The 16,183-nt window shown below is 41.4% G+C and overlaps 1 protein-coding gene across 2 annotated transcripts in view; it reads right to left on the bottom strand.

The window, feature by feature from the left end:
- Positions 1–6,430: 6,430 nt before the first annotated feature.
- Positions 6,431–16,183, bottom strand: part of KIAA0930 — a gene marked incomplete at its 5' end in the record, with an annotated part of 50,011 nt that continues 40,258 nt past the window's right edge. For both annotated transcript variants that reach the window (XM_084205873.1, XM_084205874.1), the window contains 4 exons: positions 6,431–6,899; positions 8,543–8,698; positions 11,347–11,509; positions 14,091–14,285. In XM_084205873.1, coding sequence (XP_084061999.1) covers positions 6,859–6,899; positions 8,543–8,698; positions 11,347–11,509; positions 14,091–14,285 — 555 coding nt within the window. In that variant the 3' untranslated portion in view covers positions 6,431–6,858. The remainder of the gene's footprint in view (positions 6,900–8,542; positions 8,699–11,346; positions 11,510–14,090; positions 14,286–16,183) is intronic.

Genomic DNA, 16,183 nt, shown 5'->3' with positions numbered 1-16,183 from the left:
GCAAACCTCTGCACAAGCTACAGTATGTAAGCACATGAAGCTGAGTGAGTTGCGTGAAATATACAGTTGCACCAAGGAACCAGAGGCTGCACAAGATGAACAAAGAAGCAGCAGCAGAATTTACCCTGTTTGAAGTAGTCAATAGACTTATCCCAGTTTCTGTTGGGTTTGTGTATTGCTCATTTTCTCAAGCATCACACTTGTTTAGAAATTCTTACTTTCATATGAGCATTCTGCATATGTATATTTATTTTGATTACAATCAAAATGGATTACAATCAGAATAAATACCCATAATAATCCGTTTAGTGGGTATTGCTGTTAGGTACATCATAACCTTTACTGAGAGGTAACAAAGAAATTCATAATCTCTGGAAGTCTGCAGAGGTTTAGCATGGATGACAAAATACACTACAAAATTTTTTGTCTGAGCTGTGGTTGATGCTATATCTGGAGCCCTACCTGGACTGGTGAGCACTTAGGGGCATCCTTCTCACCTGCAGATAGCAATTCTGTTGGTGACAATTTCAGGTAAAGCTTGCAGATGGTTCATTGTAAAAAGAAATTTCTAGCACTGAATAGAAAATGATTTACATACTGAACTTACTTTGGCAGTTTATGAAATCTGTGTTTCCTTACCTTTACAGTGAAGTCAGAAGTGACACCTGTGCTGCTCTCCTGTGCTGGGCAGGGTAACCACAGGCACCCATGGCAGGAAGCATGGCATTCCCACCTGCTGCTGAGAAGCAAGCTTGAAAACTAACTCTTCTTGCTCCTTGATGATATATTACTCTGTTTTTTAAAGGAAAACTTAGTCTGACACTTGCAGTGATGAAAAGAGTAGGTTCTGGCAACTCTCTTGTCCTTCAGGAGCAAAGGAAAGCATCTAGACTCAGTGCAGGCTTAAGACATTCATTATATCCAGTAGGGTTCAGATGAACACAACGATTGCATCAGAATTAAAGGCTGAGTGTGGGACTTCAAAAAGTCTGTAGACTTGTAAACTGCTTTTGCTGAATCTCCATGGCAATACTGCTCCAGCAGGAAAAGCAGAACTGCAATCATAACCACACTTCAACTTCTGGGGGAGAAGGGAGGTAGGAGAGCACGGGGTGAGTCAGCACACATTGTGAAATACTCATTCATGAACCACCAGAATCACCCAAATGCTGGCATCAACAGGTACCAGGGAAAACATTAGTGCAGCTGTAGCTAACATTTTGATACAAAGCTTTTTTTGCAGTGTAGGTGCTCTCCACTGAGCTATTCTGGAAGATTTGGTATTTTGGAAAACTATCAGCCAGCTCTGTTCATTCCAACAAGGGTTTATAACTGTGTATTCCCATTTTCCTTTGAACAGTTTGTTTGAAGTGAATTCAGGAACATGCAGTTTAACTATCTGCACACCTATTATTCACACATTTATGTCATTACCTCAAGTCCATCCATGTAACAGCTTCAGCAGAATGCTCACACTGCCCAGGAGCAGCAGCAGCCCCATCTCTGCTGAACATGCACATCCTTGCCCTCTCCCCTCACACTCATATGTTCTGACCAGGAGGTTTTGCCTGAAGATCTTTCTTTCTGTGCATGAAGTACACACTGTGTGAAGGTCCAAGGACAGCTGTGTGGCTGCACAAACATAAATATGACTACATAATCAAGTTTAGAACAAACCACAGATCAGTTTAGAAGGGCTGTTCTAAAGGCAAGAACAAAAACCTTTTGTAAACCAACTCAGGACTCCACTGACTTTTACCTTCTTCCCCTTTATCCAATGTCAAGTAGTCAGGGACTGATTACTCAGAGGTTCTGTAGCAGAAGCAGCTTTGCTCCAAGTGCAGTCAGAATGAAAAGCAATGAGGCCACTCTGCCACATGAGTTTTCATCTGGCAATGCCTAAATGAGTGCCACAGAGCCCATTCCACCACTGATGCCTGCCACCAGGAAGGAATGCATCCAAACTCCAACACCAGCAGGCACAGTACAGAGAAAACACCACTAACAGAGTTCATGGTCATTAAAGAGGTCTGTTTATTTGCTGCAGGGTCCAACACTTTCTTCACTGCTGCCACAAGCACAGTCAACTTTATTTTTGGTGCACAACCTTCTCCTTGCTCTTTGTTCAAATGGCTCAGTACAGTGCCTGCACAATTTTCAACCCATCACCTTTTAAGCAACACCAATGATCGATGAGGCAAATAAAACCCAAACCATGCAACATGTGTTAGGCTGATAAAATTAGGCTGAGAATATTTATATATTTACATAGAGAACATTCAACATTGGAACCTGCTTGCAGACTTGTATTTTCTTGACCAAGTATCCAAACAACTACATTCTGGGTGTAAAATACTCTTTTGTTTAAGGTTTTGTGTACAAGCTACTTACTTCACAATGCCTTTAACTGGATAACCGTACCTGGTTTTGACACAGAATTTCTACACACCAGCACCACACACTTGCAGTCATACCTTGCAGAATGTGTAAGGCATTTGCAGACATCTGATTGCTGTGACCACAGGAAATCCACTTTCCAGAGCTTTCAGCCATGACCTTTGGAAACCATGAGAATCTTTCAAATACAAAGAGTGAATTCATATGAGAGACACTGTTCATCCAAGAACTATAAACTTGTCATTTCTTGACACTGCTACATACAACACAGATAGAATTTAAGACTAATAAATTATTTTCCTAAATAAAAATTTGTTCTTAAACCCCACTGAGTAACAACAGGGCTTAGGCACTTCTGAAGATTTTATCTTACATCTGTCTTTAATATGGAAGCTTCAGACTATAAAATACAGGACAAGAAATCATCTTGAAAAGGAACAATTAGTGACTGGCAAGAAACAGGTCAATAGTCTAAGAGTGTAGTCTATTTCCCTGGATTCCACATCCATACAGAATTTCAGTGATCAGATGGGATTCTGCTGGAAGAATTCTGTCTGCAGAGCCAAGGACTTCACTGTCTAAATAATGAAGGTACTTTGGGGAAAACATATTATTGTGAAAAGCCACCTGTGCAAACAATTCTCTTTTTCTGGAAAGTACACCATGCCCAGAAATAGAAAACTATAAAAATGGTAACAGCAATCCAGAGCCCAGCTTTGTAAATGCCCAAGCCTTGTAAACAATGAAGACCAGGAGAATAAAAAGAGTAGGAACAGGGACCAACACAATCTGGATTAGCCAACACAGCTGAAAGACTCATAGAGTTTCTAAAAGCATCTTCTTTTTAAAGGAGATTTGGAATCTGCCTTGTCCTGGCTGGCAGTAAGAGAACATAATTTCACATACATGGTGGTCTCTAAGGCAAAGCAATAATTTCCTAGCACGGAATAATTGATCTAAGAGCTTTCTTAAAAAAAAAGAAAACCAAAACAAACAATGACCCCCCGCAAAAAAACCCCAACTACCAACCAAAGTAAAGCAAAACAAAAAATCCCAATCTTTTTATAAGGGTTAAATGGACAGCAGTGAAAAACTTGTTTTGGGTGAAAAGATTCACATCCTTGTATTTGACATCTATCAATATGCAACATCTATGAAGAGCTCAAGTGGTAAGCCTTGATCTCCAGAGGGAGTGAATGGGCAGAAGGATGGAAGGAGTTAACTGAGCAATGAGGTATGGCGGAATTCCAAAAAGAAAGATAGCTGTTCTGCCAAGTTTGCCAATCTGCATCTTCAAACATCAGCATAACTAATGAAACACACTGTGCTCCAACCATTAAGACAATGACAGCCAAACAGCCTTCATGGCACTGCAGGACACGCCAGCTCCATCTGCAGCAATGACTTCAATGGGCTGAATCCACTGTACTGCTCAGGAGCTACAGAATTAAACCCCCTCCAAATTAATAGAGTGAGAGCTTCTTACTAACATTCACTTTTCTTTTTTGATGTAGTGCAATAGCATGCTAAGGGTCCAGCTGTGCCATCCTGACCCAAACAAAACTTTTTGATCAAATTCCCTGTCAATCTGTCCACATAAGGACAATTTTCAGGGTTTGTTTAAAAGCAGAACAAAATGTCGAATTTGATAATAAAAAGTGGGAACCACTGGCTATACATAAAAAGTCCAAGACAGTTATTTAAAGAAGGAATAACTGAGAATCTGGAACAACTTTGCTTCCAAAAAACACTATTGACATTCAGTAGACTTTTTGACCTCTATTTTCCATGGATGTCCATGAGGGCATACTTGTAGTCCTTTTCTACTAGAAAAGGTGAGTCATCAATGTACCTATAGCATATCCCACGAGCAAGATACAAGAAATAATGTAAATTCACTTTTTTTTAGGACATTACAGCCCTTCAAACACTAGACATCAAAATCCAACCACATACATGTAACAAAGCAGATGATACCTCCTGAAACACAGATGTAGGATTTAAACTGTACCTTCCATAGCACTGCTTTTAAACTAATGCACTAGCTTAGAATCATTCCTCATTTGCTTTGAAATCTTACACAGCAAGATTTTCTCAGTCTTTCAAATCACACAAAGTTAAGCCACCTAAACATAATATACAACACCAAGGGAGCACTACAAATTCTGAGTCCACTGCGAAGTGCTCAGGCACCTACAGCTGAGGGTCCTATCCGGATACACTTCCTTTTTACATTGTTCCTCTGGCTGCCTGACTGAAAGGTATCAATTGTCACAATTAGGACAAATGTGAACTCTCTCTCCCTTCCCTCTGCAGTGAACATTTGAAGGAAAACCAAGAACTGATTTGTCCAGTCCAGCAGTATGAAAGCACAGAGTAAGGAGCACATTGAGAGGCTTGCTTTTTAGCTGAGAAGTGGTTTAATCCTCAGCATGGGCAAAGAGAGAATATTTGTACTGACAAATGCCAGGCACATCACCTGTAGGGGATCTCAGGCACCCACCCAGGCTGCCTGGCAAAGTTCTTTGAGAGGGCACTTCAGCTGCTGTGTGAGGAATCCACCTCTCCCTGGGCTAACCAGGTTAGATGGTGGAAACACCCTCACATCGGCACAGACCACAGGCAACATTCCAAGGCTGCAGCATGAAAAGTGGGTGTGCTGGTAGTGACAAAGGGAACATTTTTCCAACAGTTTCTTTTAACACATTTGAAGCCAGCTGAAAACTGGTCAGCTGTCCCTGTCATACACTCATGCTGCCAGTGTAAGAAAGGCCACCATGCTGTGGTGCTAAGGTGACAGCTGGCCTCAAATACAGACAGACCTCCTTACCATGGAGTCATCAGGGTGGGCTGAAGGGCAAATTTGGTCTGCCTTTATGCTGAAGTGGAGCTATTTCCACGGAATCTAGCCTGAGGAAAAAAGCAGTAAGTCCTATTTGAGAGGTTAAGTCATTAGATGCTACTGTGAGAGTAACAACAAAGCACTTTGGAAAGACCAGGTACGAGGGAGACCAAGGTCCAGGCTCAGAGCACATGCCACAGCATCACCTTTAGGGGCTCTGAGTGTGAAAAGTGACAAAAACGGCATCTTCTCTCTCCCTTTGTGCATGTACTGGAGTCTCACGTGCCCCAAGGGACATGCCACCCCTCCCACTGCTGTGTGGTCCTAAATGGACCCAAGTATGTACTGGCTCTCATCAAAAGAGTCAGCCAGAGCACAGTAACCTCAGCATTCAACCATTTTGTTTTCAAATGTCAAGGACAGCAGTTTTGCTGTTTAGAGAGAGCTGGACTTCATGTGTAAACATAAGGCTGTTTTCCTGAGAGCTCCTGACACACCATTTCCAGACCTCCCACTATGCAATTTTTAGTCACTTTTCAGAACAGAATTATGCTTCCATCTTTTGTATTTCAAGAAAGCTCTCTGTGCTTCAGCATGTAGCAACCAAAGATGGAAAATTTGGGCAGGCTGCCTCATCATAAAGCAGCTCTCATGCCCTCCTTGCCTACAAAGGGTACCTCAAGGATGACTACAAACTTCCAAGTCCAGTGCATGCAGGAGGATGGGTTCCTGGTAAGGTTTTAGGCCTTTGGAGACTGATTATAGTCTCCTGTTTCTTCACTTCAGACTCAAACTGGAATTGACTCAACTGAGAGGAAGATAAGCAGCATTAGTACTGGAGATGAACCTCAGCTTTACTATAGCAGCACATTTTAGCCTTCTTTTCACTGGCTCATTTTCTTAGCCAGCTCTTGAGGATAAAAATGTTGCTGTTCTTTGGTAGATATGGAAATCTGTCAGCAGAGTTCACCTGTCCTAACACTGACACATGAAAAATGGGAACATTTTCAGCCTCTTTTAAGCTCTGACCTGATCTGCTGCACATACCAAAACAGCAATGCATCTTTCTCCTTTTCTTCCATTAGCAGGAAGCTGCTCTCTCCCTGCTCTGATCCACACACACACACACAGAGGCACACACACACACACACACACACACACACACACACACACACACTCACAAATGGCTGATCAGAAGAGGAGAGGGTATAGCCAGAGTCTATGGAGGGATGTCCAACAGCACATCATTATGAAATTCTTAGAATGTTTCTCCCAAAGAATATAAAGTTTAGCACATTCTGTACATATTGTTGGCTTCTTAGTTAGAAAGTAAACACAGTAGCAAACTGTCCGTAAAGTGTTGACTCAGTTTAAACGCAGCCCCTTCTTTTTTGTCTTGCTGAAAGTCCTCTTCCAGTCAGAAACACTCCAGTCATGTGGGCATTCGGTGTGTGACAGCAGAGGAAGGAAGAAAGAGGCACTTTTGATCGGCTGGTATTCCTGGACTTCCCTTTTTCCTGCGGAGGTCTCTGTTCCTGACACTAGGTGGTAGTGTTAGCACGGAAACCGCTGTGGATAGGCACTTGGCAACAAGGCTCCAAGGCAGTGCCCGCCCTCTGCTATGTCATCAGGATTGGTTTCTGCCGCACTTCCAGGATATCTGGGCATGGGAGAGAAGCAAAGAGACACAGCCAATTTAAGAGGCTCCTGAGAGCAGCCACAATACCAGGAAGAACTGGAGACATGAGCGTGGACTGTGGCACAGCCCACCAGGAATCTGAAACATGTCAAGTACATGGCTTTGCCTGTTAAAATCTGAGTTAACCAGGATGCAACTGGGAGGAACTGAAAGATGGAGAACTGTAAATATATCCCATCATGTGGAGAGGAGAGCTGATCTACTATAATTTATACTGGGATGAAGCAAAATACTTTAGACAGGGAATGGCAATATTTTCCAGGGAAACAAGTGTAAGTGCCATTAACAAGAGATGTCAAGGGGTTTGCCATTCTTGAAGGGACAAATGCAACATCCCCAAGTCCATTAGGGACACTTCTCTGGGTACAAATAATTCAACTCTTTCCTTCATGCTATAGCCCAAAGCCTACATTTCTGGACTCAAAAAGCTGCCATTAAAAAACATTCATCTTTTTGGCTCCTTAATTCCATATTGTTCAAGTGGAACAGAATATGAACCTTAAAACTTCTGTTGTAATCATGGGCATCTTTCTAAATATAGGCAGTAAAACCAACATGGCAGGGCACTATGCAGAAACATCTGGAAAATGGGTTGATGACCTTTTCTAGGCTACACAAAGAACAAGGAGCATGGGAAAAGGGGGCACACAATTAAAAGGCTGATCAAATGCCGCTGCACAAAGAAGATGACATGAGCAAAAAATGATCCCCAGCTCCAGATGGCTCCAGCCACACCTGTAAAGAATTAAACATAGTGGAGGGAGTCCAGTGAAGGGCCACAAAGATGACTCAGGAACTGGATCATCTGACATATGAGGAGAAGGTGACAGAAGTGTGATTATCCAACAAGGACAGAAGGATCAGAGTGAAATCTTATCAATAAACTCAAGACATTTTAAAAAGGACTTTGATCACTATCACTGGGATTTTAATATCTTAGTACAGGTTTCCTAACTACCCAAGAGAAATGAGCACCTTTCCCACTTCACCCTGCCCCACATGTAATGCTCCAGCTACCTGGAAAGCTGCCACTGGCACAAATACATTGATTACAAAAAGGCCTTGGAAACAGGGCCTACACAACATGTCAAGCTAAAACAAATGTGAGTAGGGAAAAACTGCAGATGAAAATTCTGCCTTACAGTCCAGAAATTTCATGCCCTGTTTCTGTGTATCTCAATATACACCCTAATTCCTGAACCGGTATGTTCAGCAAATTAAGTCTCAGAAAGGATGTTCAAGCTCAAAGCCAGTATTTGAGCATGGAAGCATTTGTGCCACCTTCTTGAGGAGATATTAAATGCCAGCAGAAACAATACATCTTCTGTGAATTCCAAAACGCCTGTGGTGAGAGAGTGAGTAAGCTTGGTAACTGCAGCTAACTTGTTGTAAGACTATCAACACAATGATCATAAGGAATAATTATGTCTTTTGCTGAAACATTGTTCAAAATCCATCCTGAACTACAAATGACCCATTTTTTAACTGGAATCTGTAATTTCCTCTAAATTGAAATCAATTCCTATTTACATCAGCATTACAGAGAAATACTTGTACAAATACAAGCATTTGGTGGGCTGTGCACAATGGATGTCAAAATTCACCTGTTAGAATTCGATGCAATGGCAAAGTGATGTATGTTAAGTGTGCATAGAGTAGAAAGTTTTCATCAGTTCTGTTCAGCTTCAGCCACGAGCCCACCAGCGAGCGCCCTGTTCCCGACAGGGAGCGCGAGCGGAGATTGGTCGCGTTGTGCAGATCTGCAAAGGCAGGAAGAGACAGCAAGCCTCAGGGGATTGTACTTCACTGGAACACTTCTGAAACTCAAAAAAAAAAAGAGGAAAGCCTCCCATTCATTGTTTAGAGACAAAGCACATGCAGGACACTATCATACCTGCTTTTTAAAAACCAGGCAGACCTTGCCTAGCACAGAGTTCACCATTTACACTGAAGCTAATAAATGGTAGCAGCAGCAGCTGAAAACAACAGACAGACAGGAGAGGGCTTGTGTTACCACACTGCACCAGCAGAACACTAACTCAGCCTTCCCTCATACACTAAATCATTGAATAGCCCTAAAATTAAGTACTTACTCATGCAGAAATTCACCTGGGTAACAAAATAGAAATTGTTTCTTTTGAAGAAAATTGACATCTAGCAGACATGGGGAGATTCAACACTAATACTTCAGTTTCCTGCACACCTCCATGTACACCCTGAGCCACACCTAGGACCCTTCAGCTAAGCCACTGTTCCTAGAATTAGCTTAGATGTCCTCAGGCAACTGTTAAAACAAAAAGATACTGAGTCCCATGTAGGCCAGAGGAGTTTTTCCATAGGTGCAGGTCTCTCCCACAGCCATGTGCTGGATTTTTGGAGTGTTTTTAAATCTTTGCTCTATTTCCCTGTAAAATTCAGCCCCACAGGGCTAAAATCAGATGTTGAAGGCAACAGATTGATTCTGGACCAGAGTGATCCAGTCTCTGGAACTGAAAGCAGATTGTGATCCAAAAAGGAAAATATGTAGTGGCAGCTGCTCTAGAAAGATGCATATCAATGTGGGAGGAAAAAACCTGTGAAAATCTCCCCCTCCTTCCCTATACATGTGTAGAGCCAAGCTGTCTATTACCTCTTCCCATGCATGACCACTATGCCAGGAGCTTTGTGGTGATCAGGGCAGAAGGATCTGTCTCTGGAAGCTGCAATAAGAACAACTCTCCTGCTGCATCATGCTTGCACACAGCAAAGCCACTGAAGTGGGCTTTGATGGTTTGTTCCTGTTCACCACAGGTCTGTCTGCACTGGGGCAGCTCTGCAGCATCACTGGCTGTACCAAGGACACTGCTGACCTTTACACAATCCACATCTTTTCCTCCACCCACAAAGCCAAGATGCACCCAAATCTCTGCTCCTATCTCTGCATCTTCTGCATCTGGCTTTATCATGCCAAAATAAGAGAGTTTCACCACTGCAGCTCCCAAGGAGCATTGGTAGGACACTCAGGTTTCTGAAATTTGTAAAAAAGTAGCTATTTTACAAAATTTAGCAATTCTTTTTACTATTTCTTGTAGAAAACTCATTTTTGAATAAATTAAGCTTCCTAGCATAAGCTGTTAAAATATTCCTCTTTTCATTTTTCAGATGAGAAACAACAAGGTCAAAACACTTAGAAACCACTTCTTGGTATTTTATATGAATGCTATAAAATACCTGAAAAACCTAGAATTTGTTTACTTCCATAAATATATTAGAAGGAAAAGGATATTAAAATAAAAAGAATGTCCATAATTATCATTAAAGACTCTAGGACCAGACCCCACAAGACAGCCCTGAGCAGGTACTGCACAACCCATGAGGGCTGCTGGAGAAACACCTCAAACTCTGTTCTATCCTGGGCAACCTCCAAAATAAAGATACCAGAAACAGGACTACATGTGGGGAAAGCTGCCCTTCTCCCAACACTACCCTGTGCCTAGTAAAATATACTAAAACACATCTATTTAAAAGAACATATGTTCTGATTAGGCAAATTAGCGAAAAAGAGATGACTGAAGGTCTTTATTGATAGAACCCTGAATTAGCTACCATCAGTTTAAGCTGCATTGAACAGAATTTGCATTGAACATTGTCACTTCAGTTTGTTTTTTAATGTACAATTATTTATTAGCTAAGGTGGTCCAGTACTGCTGATAGGCAACATCTTTGCTACTCCAAACAGAACTTGTAAACCGGAAATTACCTTTGGGTTTATCTGTTAGAATGCTAACAGACAGATTTGTTGACTGAATTGTTTTTAAACATATGGAAAGCAGTTTGGACATGGACATTTTTCAGTTTCCTTCCTCACAAGACAGTGATGTGACTGGGATTTATATACTATATTCTGAGTCAGGCTCCACCCTGCCAGTTGTTTCCTACTGAGTAACTAGGATTTTAAAGGAAGAGCTCCACAAGGCATTAAACTATTATGCAGACAAACTCATTACATTTTCTCTATAAAGTTCAGAACTGATTCAAAGCCAGTTGAAGTAAATGCCTTTTCACCAGCTTTAAGCAACTCTGGATCAAACCAGAATTCAAAGAATCTGTTCCTGAGAACATGCCCAACCCCACTACACCTGGGGAAGTGCCCCCAGAGACTGTGGCATCTGGGAAAGGGGGAGGATTTCAGCCGCTCTAGTTTCTCTCATATAAAATAAATTTTAATATATTCAGGAGTTGTGGGCTCCAGCCTTCAAAGAGAGGCTTAAGCCTATGAAAAATCTCATTTTCAGAGAGGCACTGACTGTATGTGGAGCTCATGTTTTTCCGCCCTGCAAACCTTGTTGAAAACCCTGCACTGGAATCCCTTTCCACAGCTCTGTACCTTCTCCAGACAAGTCTGTTTAGCTGTCAGTACTTCTCTCACCTCCACCATCATCATCTCTGAAGAACTCCTCACTGTCATTTGCTGAATGGGACTTTTTCATCTCAGCAATTCGATTTCGGGGCACTTTTCTCTTGAGGGATGGGGAGAAGAAGGAGGGGCGGTTGTTTCTCTCTGGGGTTGGTGGTGTGCTGAAAGAAGTAACCTGAAAGGGAAATAAAAGAAATGCTGGAGAAAGTGTTGGTTTTCCCTCCATGTGCCACAAGGCAATCACATGTGTAAAAATCAGGATAATGACTGGTATCTAGCTCCATGTCATCAAAGTGGCTACAGAGTTTAAACTGAACAATCACCTCAAGATGCTCATCAAGGGGACAATATTTTGATATATCACAACCCTCAACAGTTACATGAATAATGAAGAAACCTCTCTCTTCAGATGATCACTTTTAACAAGGACCTACGGTCATAATGGCGCAAAATTAGTAATTTAAGCACCAAGAATGTCAATCTTATTTTTGCATGTTGAAATGCAGAAGACTTAAGAATGTACTGTGTTGAACACACTCAAAATGTGCATCTTCATTTCTTTGGCATGCACAAGGCAGCAGTTTCCCTACTGGGAAGGCTGTCCCATGGGATCCTTGTGGAAGGTCAATGTCCATGGGGAGCAGGGTCACAAATTCCTGAGCCCAGCACACTGAGGCAGAAGTTAAGTCAATGTTCTCATTTATGCATGTCATGTTTCAATATGGAAGGAGAAAGTGAAGCTGTGGTGCCTCAGATGATTTGGTTGGTCCAAGTGATGACAGAGATGGAACTGTGGTGAAACTCAAGTTAGGGACAAAACTATGGAGACACCCTTCTTCAGAGCAGTAGCTGCCATTGAGTAAACTACCACTAAAGCCAAGTACACCTTTTTTGGAGAGAACTGAAATGTAGTGCTGATGTAATTGCTTTGACTATTTTAATAGTTTTAAAATGAAATTATTTTAATAGTTTCATTTAAAAGGGGAGAAAATAAGGATAACTACTTTGCTAATAGATGTGACTAACTTCGATCTTGTCCTTCTTTCTTCACACAATCAATTTAACTATCCATAAGCTCCCTGAGCTGGCAAATGACACTGCTCATATCTGTCCAAAGAAATGAAAGGGAGGTGACATGGAGTGATGATGGCAGCCAAACCAGGTTGAGTGCAGAAACACAACTCACTCCATGTTGTACCTCGATCACTAATGCTAAAAAAACAAAAGAAGGGCCTTGTATCACCCAACTGATCCTCTTCCCTTTCATTTCTAATTTGTGCTTGTCTCTGTATTTAATTTGAGAGTAATTGCATATCACACAGAGGGGGGAACCAGAAACAGACATATCAGCATTAATACTGATTAGCATTAGCAAAAAGCAGTGGTACATTAGCAAAAAGCAGTGGTAACACATTATCAAATCTAATTTTACATTTTCCAGCTGACACTGAAAGCCTTGGAGACAATAAATAATTTCTTCTGGCTACGTTTCTGTGGTAGAGAGCAAGAACATCCAGTCGATGAGTTCTGTTCTGGTAGTTCATGTTGCCTTTTACCAAGTCAGAAACAAAAACCACACTGCCTGTATAGAGACCTCTAGAAGCTGTTCTGCAGATCTTTAAATGATACAGGTTAGCTACAATACACAGAAAACCATGCTAGACTCCATCAGGTACTGATCCAGCCCAGGTCTGTGCATGTATTTCGAAGACATGTTGCCTAATTCTCATTAACCAGTTAAAATGTCTCAATGGAAAATAAGGATCAGGATTGAACAAAGGCCAAATCAGCATCTGTGCTCTGATTCTGTTGGCATTTTACTGCACTTACATTAAAATTAGGCATATGTTTGAATATGATGCTGCATCTGGATCCATGTTCTTTGCTTTAGCATTACACAGGCTTTGTGTTGGCAGTATTCCTCAGTGGCACAACATAAAAGCACCACTTAATAGGAGGTTTAGCAAGCAACCTATATAATACACAAATTCCACGTTTCTAGGTAAATCCCACTTTGCACTGAAGTGGAATCTACATTTTTCCAGAAAACAGGCAGAATCATTGGCTTCCCTGGCATCAAGATTGCTGTTGTTTCAACAAAGCACTCCTCCAGAAGTATGAATCATCCAGTCACCTCTGCATTCAGCATTTGCTCAGGGGAAACTGTGTTAAAAAATCCATCTCACATACTGAGCACAACCAAATTACACACAGGCAAACCTAAGTGCAGAACCTGGATGGGAGTTAACCCCAGCTCCAGCCTGCTGTGGCATTCACATTCTCTGAAAAAAACTCCTTCACCCAGGGTTTTTCTCCTGGGTACCTGAAAGGCCTCAGAGAAAAGGAAAACAATTCTTATCTCATTTGCTTCTCATGTGTTGTGCTCACATCTGGAATGTGTTTGGAGATTGTTTACCCACAGGTAATTGTTTCATTGGTTTCTGGTGTGAGTTGTTTTGACTCATTGGCCAAGCAGTGCCAAGCTGTGTCGAGGCTCTGGACAGAGTCACGAGTTTTCATTATTATCTTTTTAGCCTTCTGTAAGTGTCCTTTCTGTATTCTTTAGTATAGTATAGTATTCTTTAATATAATATAGTATAATAAAGTAACAAATCAGCCTTCTGATAAGATGGAGTCAGATGCATCATTCTCTCCCTTCATTGGTGGCCCTGCATTTCCAATAGCCTGCCCTCCTGTCTTTGGAACAAAGCATGTTCATGCTTCACCTTAAGAGAGTATTTCTGTCTGCTACTTACTCTCTCATGCACTGGGGAGTCTGGATTTGAATCTTCTTCTGTCCCATACGGTGAAGTGTCACCAGTGGAAACTCTACTCACTGCCATCTCTGCATGTCCTTTTCCCTGTGGTCCTTTCATTCGGACAAACTCCATGTTGTTGTATTTATAAAAGCCAAAAGACATTCTCTGAGCCATCTTAGCTGCAACACTCACCTACAATGCATGGAGACAGGAGAGAAAAACATGTAATAAGAGCTCTACCGCTTGAAAACAACATCCTCTGAAAGCAGTTATCTAAGAAAAAGTCAGAACCACAGTGCATAATAATTCCTAAGAAACATTTTAAGCCACAATCTGAAGTGATCTCCAAAAAAGAAAGTAATTTTACAGAGACAAAAACAAGTTCTGAAAAAAACCAACTCCTTCAGCCACCCAAAAGGCAGAGTTAGCAGTGGCACAGTGAGAGAAAATTGAAGGTTTTTATTCAGGTCCACACACTGTGGCACTGAGAGCACAGGCAGGTGTGTGCTCAACTCAATGCAGCCTGTGCTGGAGCCCAGTCCAAAAAGCAATAGACATACATATAAGATTCTTCAAACCAGCAAAACACATCCCACAACCGGGTCACTGCTTTGTCCCAAGTAATTTCTGACATTATGTTCCCACTGTCAAAGCCACAAAATAAGGAACCAGCCCCATGCACAACTAACCTGCACTGCATGGCTCACCAAGACACCCTGACAGCTTTCAATCCCCTCAACAGACACAGGGGCTCAATTTCCAGTCAGCACAACTGAACTGAAAATTGAACTGAGAACTGAAAAAGGGAACAGACCAATATGAAAACAGTCAAGGTTTTGCTAAGCAAAAATAATGCCTTAAGTTTTCAGCTTTTATCCATAAGTTTAAGTGATTTATTGCAATTTTCATCAGTGTATGAAATGGCCAAGATGCTCATCAGCTTGTATTGTAGACAGAATTACAGAATCCTAGAATAATTTAGGTTAGAAACAACCTTTAAGATCATTAAGTCCAGTCATCACTGCCAAGCCCACCACTAAATCATGTGTAACATCCACACATCAGTTAAATAAGTGGGGGAGCTGAGGACTCCCCTACTTCCTTGGGCAGCCTGTTCCACTGTTTGACAACTCTTCCATAACAGAATTTTTCCTAGTATTCAATCTAAACTTTCCCTGAAATAACTGATATCAAATAATCTTCAAAAGCATAGAGATTACTCCTTTTCTGTAAAAAAAAAAAAGTAAAATTTCAAGTTTTGCCTCTGGCCGTGATGAAATATTTGAAGAGTTAACAATTTTACTTCATCTAACAAAATAATGTCAAGTAGCTGTGGGTCAGTCAGGACATTTCTAGGCTATGAGGTGACTTTACCACATCAAATCTTATCTTTCCTCTGCAGGGCTTTTTTTTTATGTTGTCTTCAGTGATTCTGCATTCCCACTTATTTCAATAACCCAGCTTCTGATGGTGTAAGGCCACAAGATGATGGTGGGAGGGAAACAACTTTTGTTTCATGTTCTCTCAGAAACCTGCTGGAAGAGTATAATGGCTCACATTTCAAACAGGGAGATGGGAAATTATTCAGGAACTCTCCTCACAAGGATAGAAACAAAGAGAGATTTAGAGACACAGCAGATATTGTGAGAATTTCTTTTGTTTGTTTCTAAAAACCTCTCAGGACTGTCTTCATAATAAACCATTTGAGAAGTTTATTGGCTCTTGATGCCAGCACTAAGTACTGAATTTGAAAGTGAAAGTGCTGGTATTTCATGTCTGTGTAGAAAGCAAAGAAAGTTTCTCTCAGTGGTAATGAGACTACAGGGGTTTTTTTGAACACAATGAAGAAAAATACACTTTATCACAAGGTAGTTACCAGAGTTTAAAATCTCCCATGAAATCATACCTTCTCTGAACACAGAAATATCTATGACTTTTCAAGAAAATGAAGGGGTGCAAGAACTGTTTTTCAGGTCCATTCCTGTGTCATGCTCTTGTTTATGTATCCCTCCCTTCCCTCCTCCTGGCAAACAGCAGAGGAATACACCCCAGTCTGAACACCCTCAGTTATCTGAGCCAAAACCAGCAGC

Source organism: Fringilla coelebs (genome assembly GCF_963513975.1).
Source record: "Fringilla coelebs genome assembly, chromosome: 5".
In the NCBI taxonomy this organism is placed as follows: Eukaryota; Metazoa; Chordata; class Aves; order Passeriformes; family Fringillidae; genus Fringilla; species Fringilla coelebs.
The sequence above is the reverse complement of the archived record's forward strand: the minus strand, read 5'-3'. Positions and strand labels throughout refer to the sequence as shown.